General features: G+C 38.8%; 2 protein-coding genes across 3 annotated transcripts; one reads left to right on the top strand and one right to left on the bottom strand.

Annotated features, from left to right (window-relative positions):
* The first annotated feature begins 351 nt into the window (after positions 1-351).
* On the top strand, positions 352-6,162 carry LOC113730344 (probable anion transporter 1, chloroplastic). 2 transcript variants are annotated; one of them, XM_027254978.2, is made up of 10 exons: positions 352-989; positions 1,719-1,826; positions 2,032-2,187; positions 2,417-2,632; positions 2,772-2,981; positions 3,633-3,770; positions 4,104-4,205; positions 4,558-4,623; positions 5,024-5,108; positions 5,576-6,162. In XM_027254978.2, the coding sequence occupies exons 1-10, from the start codon at positions 531-533 to the stop codon at positions 5,671-5,673; spliced, it is 1,638 nt and encodes a 545-aa protein (XP_027110779.1). In that variant the 5' UTR covers positions 352-530; the 3' UTR covers positions 5,674-6,162. The 2 variants fall into 2 exon arrangements, with proteins under 2 accessions (XP_027110779.1, XP_027110787.1); XM_027254986.2 differs by having other exon boundaries at positions 851-989; positions 1,705-1,826; positions 5,576-5,842.
* A 4,993-nt stretch (positions 6,163-11,155) lies between these two features.
* LOC113730335 (josephin-like protein) lies at positions 11,156-15,882 on the bottom strand. The gene is made up of 5 exons (XM_072047434.1): positions 15,467-15,882; positions 14,679-15,140; positions 13,852-13,906; positions 13,696-13,746; positions 11,156-12,002 (listed from the first exon to the last, which is right to left on the bottom strand). The coding sequence occupies exons 1-5, from the start codon at positions 15,548-15,550 to the stop codon at positions 11,515-11,517; spliced, it is 1,140 nt and encodes a 379-aa protein (XP_071903535.1). The 5' UTR covers positions 15,551-15,882; the 3' UTR covers positions 11,156-11,514.
* Between the last annotated feature and the right edge of the window lie 365 nt (positions 15,883-16,247).

Below are 16,247 nucleotides of genomic sequence, written 5' to 3'. Positions count from 1 at the left end.
TATGGGCTTAAATATCTCACTCGCTTGTTTATAATAGAGTTGGAAATTGGCTGGTTCATCAGGGTCGAAATCAGGAGAAAAGCCCAACAGCTTTTTTTTTTTAAAAATGGTTGTTGACGTTGCAGTTTGAAGAGAAGCCCAATAACTTATAATGGTGGTTGGGTTTGGGCTAGTAACTCCTCTCAGAAGAAATGGTGCTAGCGACGTCGTTTAATTAAAAAGGCCAACGTCCCGGAGAAATTGCTTTATCCGAATCCACATTATCTGTGACACGTGTCCAACTCATGAGCAGTGCCCGTAAATATCCGGGGCATTTGTGCCTTTCCCGTTCTTCCTGCTTTACATATCCTTCCGCCAATAATCTTCTTCGAAACAAACAAAAAAAATTTTTTTTTTTCAAAAAGATCTCGATCCTCCTCCCCTCGAGGCTCCAGCCCCCAACACAAAAAAAATCACCCCGTAAAACACGCACAGAAACTTGTACAGCTGAGGAGGAGTCCCTGAACAAATTCCATAGAAGCTCCATCGCTATGACGGCGGGAGGAGCTTCTGTCATTTCCTTTTACTCTCCACCTAGCTACCATAATTCACCCGAAATTCAACTTCAAAGACGAATTTGGAGCTCCAGTTTTCGCTTCGATGCCCGTTTCAAGTTGCAGTTACCGATATACCCTTTGAACCGCGCCAGTTCTTCTGTGCATGTTTGTTCAGGTTCAAGTAGAAGTAGCAGTAATGGCGTAGTAGTAGGGAGAAAGAGTAGCTGGAGGGTGTGGACGGACTTGAAATCGAAGCCGTACGATGTTGCGGACTCCGAACGAGAGTCGTTAAAGTTTCAGGATGCTTTCAACGACGCCGCACTGAAGAATGGCGACGCTGTTGATGGACAGATTGTCGACATTGCTGAAATTCGATGGTGGGAGCAGTTCCCAAAGCGTTGGGTGATCGTGCTTCTCTGTTTCTCGGCTTTTCTGCTTTGCAACATGGATAGAGTAAGCTTCTGCAAGGACAACCATGTCCTTTGCCTTTTAAAATTTTTTGATATAGAACTTTTGTTTGTGAATTTGTATGTTGTTGAACGTATTATACTTATGCATATGTTAATTGCTGTCTGCCTGTCTGTGTGCTATCTGTTAAAAACTGGGCACTTGGTTTCCGATTATTGGTAAGTGGAAAAGATGGGAAAACAAGCAAAGGAGAATGCATTGAGTGTAAATATGGTACCTGCCGAGTCTGTGTTTGCTGATTAGTAACACAATCCATTTGTGACTTTCTATTTTCATGAGACTCTCTTGAGTATCACTCTGTTTTTTGTTTTCATGCGTGGTAGTATTTCATTCTTGAGTAAGTACCCTTTATTAACTTGCTTCTAGTTCACGTGCATGCTATCAAGAGGACTATCTTCTTCAAAAGCTAGGGGATCTTGAACCTGATGTTTAAGTTGGACTACATTCCAAGAATATGAGAAGGCAAATAGAAAATAAGTTGGTGTGCACACATTCAAATTGGCCTCAAGGCTTTGTGGCCTTTCTTGGAAGAAGTTTCTAAAAAGTTCCTTGAGTATAGCATACACGTGTTTTCCCCAATCAAATATTGTGATGTTTGCCATGTAGAAGTCAAAGGGTTTTCTCCTGCATTGAGAAAAGGAAAGAATGAATGTGTATTGAGTTAATGGAGTTGAAATTTCCAGTTGGGAACTTTAAGCAGATTCTGTTTTACAGGTAAATATGAGTATTGCTATACTTCCGATGGCCTCAGAGTTCAACTGGAGTCCATCAACAGTGGGTTTAATACAATCTTCATTTTTCTGGGGATATCTTCTCACTCAGGTAACCAAAAGAATTCTCTTAGATATCCCGTACTTTAAAAGCTAGTCATCTGAAGCATTAATTGTTTTTAATCATATTGAAAGCAGATAAGGCAATCTTGTCTATTACATACTAGGTACTTTTAATTTTACTTGCCTTATATACTCTAGATATAAGTAAGTTGTTCCACCATATCATTCATTGCATCTTCAAATCCTCACCTCAGGTTGCAGGAGGTATGTGGGCTGACACTGTAGGTGGGAAGTTTGTCTTGGGATTTGGCGTGGTCTGGTGGTCCATAGCCACCACTGTAACACCAATTGCAGCAAGGCTTGGGTTGCCTTTTTTACTTGTAACTCGTGCCATCATGGGAATTGGTGAGGTCTGTCCTTCATGACAGATTCTTGCTCCTATTGAAAGTTTATTTGTATTTTCGGTGTGTGAAACGAAGTCTGCAAGGATGCACTTGAAACCCTCATTTATCTGTATCTCTGCAAGAACCAAGGGATGATATCTTTAACTTGTCTTATTGTGTTATTTTGGGATGTTCTATTTGTTTTAAAATGGCTAATTGAATTCTGAATGTAACTTTTTTGGGGCTTCTTTTGCAGGGTGTTGCCATGCCAGCTATGAATAATCTTCTGTCAAGGTGGGTTCCAGTAGCAGAGAGAAGTAGATCATTGGCTCTAGTGTATAGTGGAATGTATCTTGGATCTGTAACTGGCCTGGCCTTTTCACCATTATTAATACATAAGTTTGGTTGGCCATCTGTATTTTATTCATTTGGTTCTCTTGGCACAGTTTGGTTTGCAGTGTGGCTAAATAAGGTAACTTTTGAGATCTAAAGTTGAACTTTTTGTTATCGTTGGTGCTTCTCAAGCGTGTTATAATGGATGCTTTCTTCTGAAAAACTAGTATTATTTCTCGTAGTTCTCTCGGACTCGACTAATTGTGTTCTTGATATAGGCACACAGTACGCCTCTTGACGATCCTGGGTTGCGGCTTGATGAAAAGAAGCTGATTCTCAGCAATAGCGTATGCAAGGAGCCTGTTAAATCTATACCTTGGAGATTAATTTTGTCAAAATCTCCTGTGTGGGCCCTTATAATTTCTCACTTCTGTCACAATTGGGGAACATTTATTCTTCTCACATGGATGCCTACATATTATCACCAGGTGCAGCCACATTCATTTGTGGCCTCCTCAACTATAGCTTCTACAGCTTTAAGGACTTCTTCTAAGTTTACCATGATATAGTTCTCTACGAGTTTGATTTCTCACCTGACCTCTAGATTTGTAAGCTTAAACTTTTGATGGTTAGTATAATATGACATTTTCTCTAAACAAGAAAAAACTGAAAGGATAGTAAATTGGCAGCTCTGCATTCTAGACGATTTGCTTGTTAAATCCTGAAATTAGTAAAAGTTTATGCAGTTCTACCTTCAACCATTGGTTCCTTTGCACTTCCTTTCCCTTGTCTATTCAATTCTTCTTCTTCTTCTTCTTCTTCTTCTTTTTAATTATTTTCACACTCCTTGTTTGTACTATTTTTGAACTATGAAAACATGCATAGCCTAACGTGTTAAAAGTATAATGATATCTTCACGCGTCACTTGGAAATGATGCTGATGCTCCTAGTATCAGTTTCTTTTGTCATTGTTTTCTTGAAATAATTTTGGATTTCATATTACTGCTCACAGTAAGTCTAGAATTCTCTTCTAGATAATGAAGATCACGATACTCACCAATTTTCATGTTAATAACAGCTTAATAAACCATATGATCGTACTGACTGGAAATGCTATTGTTTTCTTAATTCTGTTACAGGTGTTGAAGTTTAATCTTACTGAATCTGGAATGTTTTCGGTCTTGCCTTGGCTTACCATGGCCTTCTCGGCAAACGTTGGTGGGTGGATTGCTGATTCTTTGGTGAGCAAAGGTGTATCTGTCACCATTGTTAGAAAGGTGAAGTATTATGCATGTAGTTGAACTGACTAATGTTTATGGTTAACTCATTGTGATTTATTACGTTGGTTTTGGCATACTTTGTGCTGGTGATGACGAATTGTAAATTGTCAACACAATCATATGGTGTGCAAAGTCTAAATTGTGAAGATATGTACATGCTGGACCACTTATTTTAGCTACATCCACTGAGGCTGGTTATGATAGGTCCAATCTTTTTCAAAGTTGCTTTGGCCTTACTGTGGCATTTGCACTTGAGTGCAGCTAGATTAGTCTCTTTTAGTTGTAAGTTCACTGGCTGAACTAATTTAATGTTTTGAGATCTTCGTGCAGATAATGCAGACGATTGGATTTCTTGGCCCTGCATTTTTCCTGACTCAGTTAAACCATGTTGATTCTCCTGCAATGGCAGTTTTGTGTATGGCCTGCAGTCAGGTCTGTGAATACCATACAATGACTCAAACATTAATTATATCTATCTTTTTGCATAGGAGGACTTGGGATTCGATCCTTCTTCCGAAACTAAGTTCGGTTTGAAGAATTTGTGGATTTCAGTCCTTAAGCTAATTGTCCAAATAATCATTGTGGAATTTATAGTATCTGAAGTTGATGATTATAACTTCTTCTCTCCTCTCTCTCTCGCTCTCACACACACCCACACACACACACAGATTAAGCATATGTGCATTTTTTTTTTCACCTTTTGTGTGCTTGTTATCTTTTTTGCCATCTTGCAATATTCATTAACCTGTTTTGTTTTTCTGTTTCCATTTCATTTCTTAAACAGGGTACAGATGCTTTTTCACAATCTGGTTTATATTCCAATCATCAAGATATTGCCCCTCGCTATTCTGTAAGTATTATTTTAGTTCAATCAAACTTCATCAAGTTAAAGGCAACTCAACTAAAAGCTTGATGCAAGTAACAGAAATAATATGGCCCTACCACCAACATATTGCTCCCAGCTATCCTAGTTTTTACTTCAGGGATGCATCAAACTAAAGGCACTTGAACTACAAATTAGGGTTTAAATTTTATGCTATTTGCCTAATGATAGTATGTTGACAATATAGATTACATGGCAGTTGAAAGGTTTCTCTCATTATCTTAGCATGAGTTTTTTGGTAGCATTATCAACAGCTACTTACTTGGTTCCAATTGCTTCCTTTCCCCCCTCTTAAAAAAAAAGGGTTGCCCTTCTTGCAGTCGGCTTAATGTCTCCATTTTTTCTACTTTATATGTTAACCTTGTAGGGGGTGCTGCTCGGTCTATCAAATACTGCGGGAGTGCTGGCTGGTGTTTTTGGAACAGCAGCAACTGGTTACATTTTGCAACATGGTATTATTTCAACCTTTTACATTGTAAAACTTTGAATCTCTTGGACTCGTAGGTACATGGTGTTTTCAAAGAGTTTAGGTAGTTAGAACTGATTCTTAGATCACTCCATGAAGCAAGAAACCCGTAACTGTTATTCTATTATCATTTTGCTTGTGGTCCTTAAAAGCGAGAGGAAAGGTCTTATAAACGGTAGATCACTTAAACCAGATTACACAGACTCTATTCACTGATTGCTGTATCCTAGAGCACCTAGACCATGCACATAACTCTGGCAGCCAGGTTGATGTCCTCATTGATTTTTCTCTTAGTTTGCGAACTCCTTCATGTGGAGTAACGATGATGAATCCGGCTAAGACAATATAGCATTCATTAGAAACCACATTTTTAGTGCTTGATGGTTTTACTTTGCCTCCTTTCTGAGCTAAGGGCGCTATGAAGTGATTCAGGCTATTTAACCGCATGTTTAGGTTCATGGGATGATGTCTTCAAGGTCTCAGTTGGCCTTTATTTGGCTGGAACCGTGGTGTGGAACCTCTTCTCAACTGGTGAGAAAATATTGGATTAAGAGACAATTCAAAACAAGTGGGAGGATGCGAGACTCAAGCGTCAAACACCTCAGCTAGAGCAAACAGGTGCTCGAGAGAAACCTATGATCGCTGGAATTTCGTGTCCAAGTGGCGCACAGGAAGAATTATTTGTCTGTAAATCCACTGCTGTGCCAGCCTGAGCCCAAAGGAAGCTTGACTATCAAGTGACATGGTCGTAGCCTTTCTCAAAAACCCAAAAGAAAAGTACAAGGCTTGTATACGTTAATGTACAGCAGGAACAAATCAATTTTGTAACTCAAAATTGGAAATAATTTTATTCCATAGCATGAAAGCATTTATTCTGTACAAAACAACAGCCACTCTTATGGCTCTTTAGTTTCATCATACTCACTGCTGTAGGACCCTTTGAAGTTCCATTTGATTTACGCTCAAAATGTATAAATCCATTACAGAAACGACCTTCAGATGGTCCGTGTTTGAGCTTTGCTTCAGACAGTTGAACCTGATGACTTGCTGCCCTTTACGACATCATTTCAGTTCATTCATGGCATCCAAAGTCGAATTACTTGTGCTCGAGCAACATGCGGCAACCACATCATATTGGGTTGCGACGTGTCAAATCTTTAGCCATAGCTGCAGAAGATGAGCTCTCGCCTGTCTCTATTTTTCCTCCCCATCAATAAACAAATGAAGGGCAATGTAAAGAGGAAACGATCCAAATGAGGATAAGCCACTTGTGGAGAACTCGTGTCATAAACACGTACCTGTAGTTCTCTTCACAATCTAAATCCCATCCAACAGCAGCCAATTGAATATATTATCTCACAACCGTTGCTTCTTTCGTCTCCCTCCTGTGCTCCTCCAGACTTCAATCATCAAAGTACGCAAAAGCAGTAGAGCCAATTGAAATGGCGTCCTTGAACTTGTTTTTCACTCCAATTAATACTGTCCCGCGAAGAAGAGTGTGCACAGCAGCCACAGCTGCAAAGAGCTCTGGTGGAAGTAGCCAGGAGAAGGGGCTGCTGGATTTTATCCTTGGGGGACTGCAGAAAGAAGATCAGCTCTTGGAAATTGACCCAATCTTGAAGAAGGTGGAGGAAAAGGATGGTGGGCGCAAGAATCCCGCAGCCGTGCCACCTCCGAAGAAGAAAGACGGCGGCTTTGGATTTGGGGGATTATTTTCCAAGGATGAAAAGTGACCGCTTCCGTTAGCCACTTTTTACATTTTATTTTCACATCTGCCAAAACGCTAAGATCCCATTTTATTGTATCAAATTTATATGTTGTGTAATTCTTCATAATTTGATTCCAAAATTTAATCTGGGAAGGATGACCTGGTTCACCCCATCGGCCCCTAAGTGTAGTTCTGGTATCTGAACCGCCGCCAAACTTCATAGTTTTTGTAGAATGTCAGCTTTGAGTTTTGTCTGCATTAAGCATGCCAAGAGAAGCAATCTTAATATGTCAAAAACTTAGTTCGCAATCGTAGTTCTAATCGTGCTAAACTGCCTAATGCTTCATCGCTGCTGGATGATGTAATTTCTTGGTTACACAATTGTACTGTAGTTTTTATGGTGCTAAATCTAAACTGCTGGCTAATGCCCCTGCTAAATTAATATTCAGTTACAAATTATGTCTTTCTACCAACCACTTGCCTCACTGTAATTTTCTCTCTTCGTAAACTGGCTGAGGCTCCTGCTAGACTAGATTCAGCTACAAATGATCAGGATGAGAAACCTTAAGCTCAGGAACGAACAGACTAATATGTGAGATACGTGAGATGATTGTCATTGGTGCATTCTGCTTTGCTGCATCTGCTACTTATCATAGTTGAGAATCTAGTTTTATGACATGAAGGACAGGAGCAATTCAGAATCTCAATCATTCTTATAGATTAACAATCATTACAGGGCATAATTACGTCCATGAGCGCCGCCAAAAGGTTTCTACGCACTGAACCTTTAAGATAAAAGGCACATCTGGGGCATTCTCTATTATATAGCGCAAGCTCTTAAAAATTTCGTAACAAATCATTGCACGAATTCACACTAATAAACTGATGCAGTGGGTGTATGATCTTTCATGAGTGATGACTTGAATAAGATACACCGGCAACAGCACAATGAACATCATAAAGAGAACTAGGAATCACGTTTAGACTACTAAAAATTATATTCTAAGTGTAACATTAACCCGCAGTTAATAAAAGATCTGGTCTAAATTTTGAAAAATTTCCATTCTTCTAATTAAGTTCAATGTTCTGAGTTAAGTTCTACTGCTTGACATAAACTGTCAGTAAAAGGCATCATCAGGTTCAGCATCTGTACTGCCACCACGGCACCACCTTGAATCCAAATGTCCTCCCTCCTAACCATTCAGTGTATCATAAGTCCTGCCAACACTTCCCCTCATACTTTCTTTATTTGCTTCTTATCTTTGCTACTTTTAGCTCCTCCCCCCCTCCACCTCCGCTGCCACCACCCCGCTTCTTATCCTTCTTGTATTCGTCTTTGCCACCCTTCAATCCTCCCAGTTCTCCACCTCCAAGACCCTTACCACCCCACTTCTGCCTGTTCTTTCCGCTCTTCTTACCCACATTCTTATGCCTCTCTGTCCTATTGGACGCGAAATGCCAGTCAGATGGAGGAGTTGGATCATAGACATCTTCTGCCCATGAAACCTTCAGCTCCTTATCGTCAACTCCCTCTTTCTTTGCACTACCTTTCATGGCATGATCCGAGGGAACAGGTGTAGTGGCGGCTCATGCTTAGGCGGTCCAGTTTTGCCGTAGAGCATCTGAATCAATAAAGCTTCTGTTAAATCTTCATCACCTTCTTCTTCCTCCCTCTTCATACTAATTCTCCCATGTACCCTTTTTCTTGATATCATTATTATTATTATTGTCAACTTTCACAAACTTTTTCAGCTCATCAACAACAATATTGCTGAAAGAAAACCCACCAAATAGACTCTCATCATCGTTGCCAGTAAACCCAAACTTACTGTCCATCGCTCCTATCTAAATAACAATACTACCCAAAAACAAAATGGGGACTACGTCTTTTGAATAAAAAATGAAAGGACTTTATACCAATTAAATTGCCAACAAAAATGAGCGTTCTAAATTGCAGAGAAACTTGATCTGAAGAATACTGATAGCTAATTGATCCAGATAATCGGAAGTGGAAAAGGGAGAAACCCTGTTAACGAAACTATACCTTGGTAGGCACGGTGTACAATTAGCATGATTATCTGAGAAGATTAATTGGCAGAATTTCTAAACCCTAGTCGGAGGAGTGGAGGACTGAGGGGGGGGGGGGTGGGGTTTGAATTGGGAAAGTAAAACGGAGTTGCTGTTTACTAATCTTACAAGCCGACAAGGATGGGCTGACTTTGGACTGGCAGCAATCGGAATGGCACGGTATTATACTTTTGTTACATGCATATACCCGGTTTACAAGATTTTGGTAGACCATGCGATTCAAAAATTTTTCTTTTTAATTTTCTGAGGAAAAAAAAAAAAAGAAAGTTTAGGTGACCTCGACTCTGTGCCAAAACAAACTTTGGAATTCTAACACAATCTTTTTTATAAAAAATAATTTGTCCTTACTAATTGAATGACCATTTTAATACAACTGCGTTATTCAAATTAATCGTGAGCAGCTGTTTCAATACACTTGATTTATGACTCCACTTATAAACTGTGTTATAGTCCATTCAAAAGTTAGATAAATTTTCAGTGACTTAGACTTGTAAAATATGCCACTATTCTCTAATGAAGTGGTAATATGGCCAAATCTCACAAATTCAAAACAATCAATCCAAGTTATTCAGTAATTCAAAGGTCCAAAATTATATTTTATTCCTTCTTCTTCCTCCGTCTCGATGCGAGACATTTCATTATCAGTTCCCTTCACACCTCCAACTGTTAGGATTCAAACTCGTAAGAAAGGTTTTACGAGTCTTCCCCTGACTACTGTACATGGGATGTAATTTTGGATTGAATTGCTAATGAATGTTTTCAAAGTTATTTCTGAAGATCGATGCCAAATTTCTTTAAAATTGCCGTCAAATCCCGAGTTTGTTGAGATACAAGGACTAATTACAATTTCAAGAAGAGCATAATTTGCTGAAATCTAAATTAACAAATTAATTTACGTGACCAGCCAAGTTTAGCAACATCATGGGCAAGCTGCGATGTGGAACAAAGGCTACAAATACTTCCTTTTCACGAGACCAAGTACATAAAAATACTACAGAGATTAATTTGGTACACTTCTAACGATTGATTCACTGAGCTAATCGGTGGTGATTTCCTAGAAAAGTACTACTAATTATATATTTCTTAAGCTACAGCAGAACCCGACCTCCTAGATTGAAACTTGAATAGAAGTGTAGAACCCCCACTTTCCCTGATTAACAATTTTAAACCGGTAAATGGGCAAGAACTTCTGAACTAGTGATGGGAGGGACAACAAATAATAATACAGAAGACCTCATGAACAGATTGCTGTATAATAATATTTGTCTGATCAACTATTCCTATTCTTAGTCCATGCTTCACCAGTAGAAAGAAGAAAGCGCCCATCAGAGATGAAGATTCGGCTGGCAGAAAGAACAATAATAGACATGCGAACAAAAGACAACCTAATAATACTGTTACCACATCTGTTCTGCACACTTCCAGAGCTGATTATTTTTTGAGCGCTGACCCATGCATAGGAACTGCAACAGCAACAACTGCAAATGTTAAAAAGGGTGTTAATTAGGTAGGTGACCACTTTAACTATGGACAAACAAAATGGACAGACACGAGTCTTCATCATCTGAATGTGCGACTGACATGGACCCTTCACCGACGCCTTCGACATTCATTCATTACGAGACAGGTATTCTTAGCCTACCATCCTACTATGACCTCAAGAAGACAGCCAGAAGAGCCTTAAAAGAAGACAGCCAGCCACACAAAATCCTCTGATTTAAAAAACATATGTTATGGGGCTTCTTCAATTCTGGAAACAGTGACATGTGGCTTGGTCAATGACTCAATGGTACAATGAACCAGTCGCGTCTGTGGCTGCCCCCCAAATTCTCCATTCTTGGCTCCAACACTGCTGCCACTATTGCTAAGCCCTTTGTTCAGTTTGTTGGCCGGAGGTATAATCAATCCTGATTGATTCTACCACAGTTCTTAGTCGTCATGCCAAGGACTACAAAATTTTAGTAACTCTTAAAAGGTCATAGCAGTAGTAGTAGTTACACTTGGAGAATTCACCGAAAAGAGATCACTGACATTTAACGACTAGCAGAGTAATCATTTGTTTGCATAGAGTAAGCAAGGTATGATAACCATACCGCTCATGCATTTCGACAAGAAGGGATCACTTGTTGATGAATCTTTGGTTGAAAACTTGAAAACCACACCACCAAGCATGCCTATTCATTTTCTTTGAGTACTACTAAATATAAGAGTAGAGAAAGAAATCAAAAGCAACAGAATAGCATAATAGTAGTGTTTATATGTGAACTTTATCTTTGACCGTTGTACAATAATATTCAACCACCACTCTGCGGACCATGGTTTATATTAGGCCATGGCCTCAAAATAGGTACCCATAGCAAGACAGCTTACTAAGCAAATGATTATTGCTGCTTTCAAATCTACAGTCTACTAATTTACCTAGAAATGTTAAAAAAAAAAAAAAAAGATCTTAGGTTCTCCTGGTTTCAATTACAAAAATTCATCAAGAAAGCCATCAGCAAATAGCAATTACAGGAGGAACAAATATGTTTGATAAAGCCACAACTTTCTAGGATCTAAATTATAGCCCAAGGTCTTCATGAGAAACGTTGAGCATCTACTGCAGAGTGGAATTTGATCTTGGCAATGAAGAAGAAGAGTTAATAAACTCGATGCAATCATCTATAGCTTCAGCGCGATGAGAATCAACGGGAGCAACAGAGGGCTTTGCCCTTTCCGAGGAAGTAACTTTAGGAGAACATCTTCTAGGAGACATCATTTGCAGCACTGCGAACATCTTACCACCAATATGTTTAAGATACTTGAGTGGAGATAATTCTTTCTTTCTCGGCAACCTGAATTTGCAACTTCTTGTACACCTCGGGGTATTGTCTTCTTTCTTGCAAGACTTCTGTTTCTGAAGCTCTGCCGCGGGCTTCTGATGAACAGTAGTATGCGATCCAACATTGTTGGCTCGTCCATTGCCTTTCTGAGCGGACATCTCAAAAGAATCAATCGCTTTAAAAGTACTAGAAGTTTGAGCTAGAGAGGCGGAGAGAAAGAAGGGAGCAAGCCCAAGAACATGTAGAAGTGAAGTGTGCAGTTATGTGCTTTTATAGAAGTTCAGAATAAACTTTTCTTTTCTTTTTATGTTTCTTGAAAATAAAGGTGAGAACGCAAAGACAAAAAGGTTACTGCATTCCCAGACTGTCAAGACAGTGCAGTCAAGAAAAAGTGATGGCACCTGTCTAAAGTACAAGTTTCAAGAATGATCTCTAGCTATTAAACTCAGTCCTCCTAAATTCTTACCTTTAAGCTTTAATTGCATAAACTAAGCTCAGACCATCCCCAGATTTGCTGAATGTAGCCAAATTGCGCCTGCATTAGCTGTCGAATTAAAATTTACTAACCAAAATTTTCAAAGGTTCTTGGCGGAGGACCTGTCAATTTATTGTGGAATCTCAGGAGGACCCTCTCACCAATCATGGTATGCTATGCTTTACGTTCAATCCAACAAGTAAATCTAGGAGACAATTTTCAGGGGCTTACTGTTCCTCATTTCCCCCTATAAATTGGCAAATACGGATAGATACTGATTATTGTAATGCAAATCTGAGCTCCAGCTTCAAAGCCGACCAGCAATCCCACTAATTTTCAGTTACTAATGAGGCATAAGTGTTTTCCATTGATTAAGAAGATGGACCGATCTATTTAAAGCCTAATGGTTAGTCATCACTGGCGTACTCTCTGATTTGCACTAACTTGAGAGTTTATCCTGCTTCTTGTTTTAAAGTGTTACTCGAGGTTCAAAGGAAGGGGAAAGAGATAATATTATTGTTCTGGATTTATCCCAAAAAGAAGTCGTGACAATTCGTATTTGTTTCCGATGAGCGCCTTGCTTGGATTGCTTGTTTCCGTCGAAAAATATTGTCATTTTCTGTGATCACATTTTTCTCTCACATATATCAAATCGCTACAGTAATTTTTCCATAAAAAATGACGGAAAATGCAATCCAAACACAAATAATTCTTATTTCAGTCCTTTCTTCTGACTTGGAGCAGCAACAGAAAATCATCCACACCATCTTGAAGCAAAATCTGCGTCGCCCACACGGAGTGGTGGGCAACATGGAGTGCTGGGTCGCCTTAAATGTGACAAATTCTAGCCAAGGGCCTATTGTGAATAGTCACAAAATCATTTACTACTGAAAACCTAATCTTGGAATCAATTGAGGAGAGAATTAAAGTTGATGGTTCTAATGGGCCACACAAAAAATAGAAAGGCGTTTAGGAAAGGTTAAAATTTGATAAAGGTTAATGGAAAAGAGAATAATGTGGGGCTTCAGCAGAATGCCACCAGAGGAGGTGAGGCCAATAACCTTTTTATAATCTTCTGTGACTGCTAAGGGTTAAAGAAATGAGATTTGCAACCAATCCACCTTTCGGTAATGCATCTCCAAGCTGGGAAAGAAAATTTTAGTGCGTTGGAATTGAAAACTGAAAATAATTCACACCTGCGTGCGGATTTTTCTCCATAGCCCATCAGTTTTTCCACCAAAAAAAGGTGATTCCAGTTAATCAAACACTTTTCTCAGGAAAAAGGCAACGCCAAGTTGATCAATCTTTCGGTAATCCGTTTCCACAGTTCACTGGAAGGAATTCTAAAGCTCAAAGCCATGCATTTTATCTCTAAGGAAGGATGTCTTAAGGATCAAAGCCTGCATTTAGCCTCTGAATTTTGGATACAAAAAAAAAAGAAAAGAAATGCCCACAGCAGTCGAAAAATAAAGCAGACAACCTGCAGAAGTTGCGGCAACTAAATCGGCATAATTCAACATAGATCTTCCAACTGCAGTCAAATTTTTTAACAAATGCCAGAGGATAATCCTTACACACTTCTAAACATAAAGAGATGACACTTGCAAACAAAAGCTTTCAAAATCAAGTAATTTACCAGGGTTGCTACTCCAGAACTTTAGCAACTCCAACTCTAATGGCACAAATGCTTTCTGGTGGTGTTAACGAAAATTGCGGTTCATAAAATTAGCAAATAGTTCTTTGGTTGGCTTGGTTGTGTTTCTCAAAATCTTCTACCTAATCTCTAAGGGCAACCATCATGCGACAAAGATTAAAGAGCATAAGTTGCTATTAAACTGCCTCTGGAAAAACAGCAAAACTTCATGTCCCTATTGTCAATATTTCAATGCCGCCCATCACAGAATACCTGTAAAAAGTCTAAGAAAAAGAAATACATACGACACGAGCAGATAAAATGTTCATTTACAGATCCCCTATCATTGTTCACAGCTAATGTCACAACAACTCACAGAAATCTTGCAAATCTATAAGTGCACCTTTCAAAGGAAGACATCAGGTCACTGTACATTGAAACTCTGGATGTTATCTTCATTACGGCATTCACATTGGAGATGAACCCAGAAGACTATTCGAGACAAGTGGCTACTTGAGAATCCATGGATCCTGTCTTTAAACACATGCCAACATCCAGACCTTACGATCAAATGTATTATTATCTACAAGTGTTCAACAAGTACTCTGCATATGATTGATTTGGACCTGTCAACTTCAGCACCAGATGTCAAACAAATGGTGAGTCCATTAAGAGATATTACAACGGGTTGGCAGAAAAAAAATTGGCTTTGTTACTTTGCTGCCTGTTGATCTTTTGCATTCCAAAAACGTCTCTTTAGTATGCAAAAATATGCAGAAGTAAATACAAACACCAGTTAACCGTTTTTCTTCGTAAATTCCAAAGGCTCATTTTTCATTATTCATGACGAGCAAAACTTCAGCACCAGCAGCCATTATGTAATCCAAGAAATTCCTCACTTCTTCTGTATCTTTAAACTGATAAGGAGTGGAAAAATCACTATCTAAGTTATACCAAACACCTCCAACCGTTCGCAAGGTAACCCAGTGTCTACTTCTCCAAAGCCCAACATACTTCTTCACTGGAATATTAAGCACAATACCCATTAATTCGTTTCCTGAGCCCTCAAGATCAATAGTAGAAGCTCCGTTTCGCCGATCATGCCAAACAACCCTTTTTCCTTTCTCTTCGAGTGCAGCAATAAGAACATTGATGTCATAGTTTCCTGTAAGCAGATTATGATGGGGCTTAAAAATTGCAGACAACGGAGTCCATGTTCCCTTGTTGGGATCATCAATGTGAAGTCTTTCAGCAATAACATTCAAATCCGCACGTGTAAATGCATCTTTATCCTGAATGAAAACATTTTGATCGACTCAATCACAACTAGCCAAATACCTTATAAAAAATTCAAGCCTGACTTAAACGGATGCACCGTCGCATTCTAGAAATAACTTTTTTCATTTTGGGTTCTTGTTTGTCAGGATGGATAGAAGTACATAATTCAATCTTATTCATAAGAACCTAGCATACTAAGCATAGATTCATGACTGAAGGAAAAATCCAAGAAAGGAAAACGGTAATTCAGACACCAGAGACACGAATATCAGGTATAATATACGGAAAAGGAGGGGTTTCAGAATTGGAAGGGGATGGAGACATAAAAGCAAGAGAGTACCTGGAAGAGATTATTGAGGGAGTGTAAAAGGCAGAACTGCAATCTTTGCTTCTCGTGGTAAATCTCAGCCTTTCCTGTCTCCATAACTATCAAACCTCTGAAGCGGAGATTTTCCACAGTAAACCCACAATTCGTGCAAAACAGACAACACCTAACGATGTGTTAATGCTACGATTTATTTTTAAAAAGCGGAAAAAACTAAAGAAGAGGAGCTGAACCCTTTGCTGTTCACAAATCCTCGCCAGATGCAAAAACAGAAATCGACTACTTACTACTGTACTTCATCGTCCCCCCCCCCCCCCCCCCAAAAAACTAAAAAAAAGAAAAAAGAAAAGAAAAAGATTACTATTACTTTTTAATCCTTACCTATCTCGGATAATAGCTTTGACTTAATTGATTAGAATATCTCTTAGCAATCTAAGGATGTCGAGCCTTTTTAAATTTTCTCCATATGTATATTATCTGTATTTGTAGTTTTTTTTTGGGGGGGGGGGGGGGAATAGTCTTCTAGCTTCGGAGTATTACAGCAATAATTACACTCAGCTCCCTCAAATTTAATATATATTACAACGGAGTAAATGTTGTCCTTTCAACACGTAGAAGCATTTGATTACTTTGCAACTCAAAAAAAGAAAAAAAATAAAATAAAGGGAAAATAACCTGTTTTATCCCTCATATTTTGCAAAAATATTCTTTTCGTCTCTCACTTTTAAAATGAAACAAATTCGTCCCAGACATTTAAAAGTTAAAGCTATTACATTTTTGAACATAATTTTCAATC

This window comes from Coffea arabica, chromosome 1c (genome assembly GCF_036785885.1).
Source record: "Coffea arabica cultivar ET-39 chromosome 1c, Coffea Arabica ET-39 HiFi, whole genome shotgun sequence".
Taxonomy (NCBI): Eukaryota; Viridiplantae; Streptophyta; class Magnoliopsida; order Gentianales; family Rubiaceae; genus Coffea; species Coffea arabica.
This window is presented reverse-complemented; position numbering and strand designations above follow the sequence as displayed.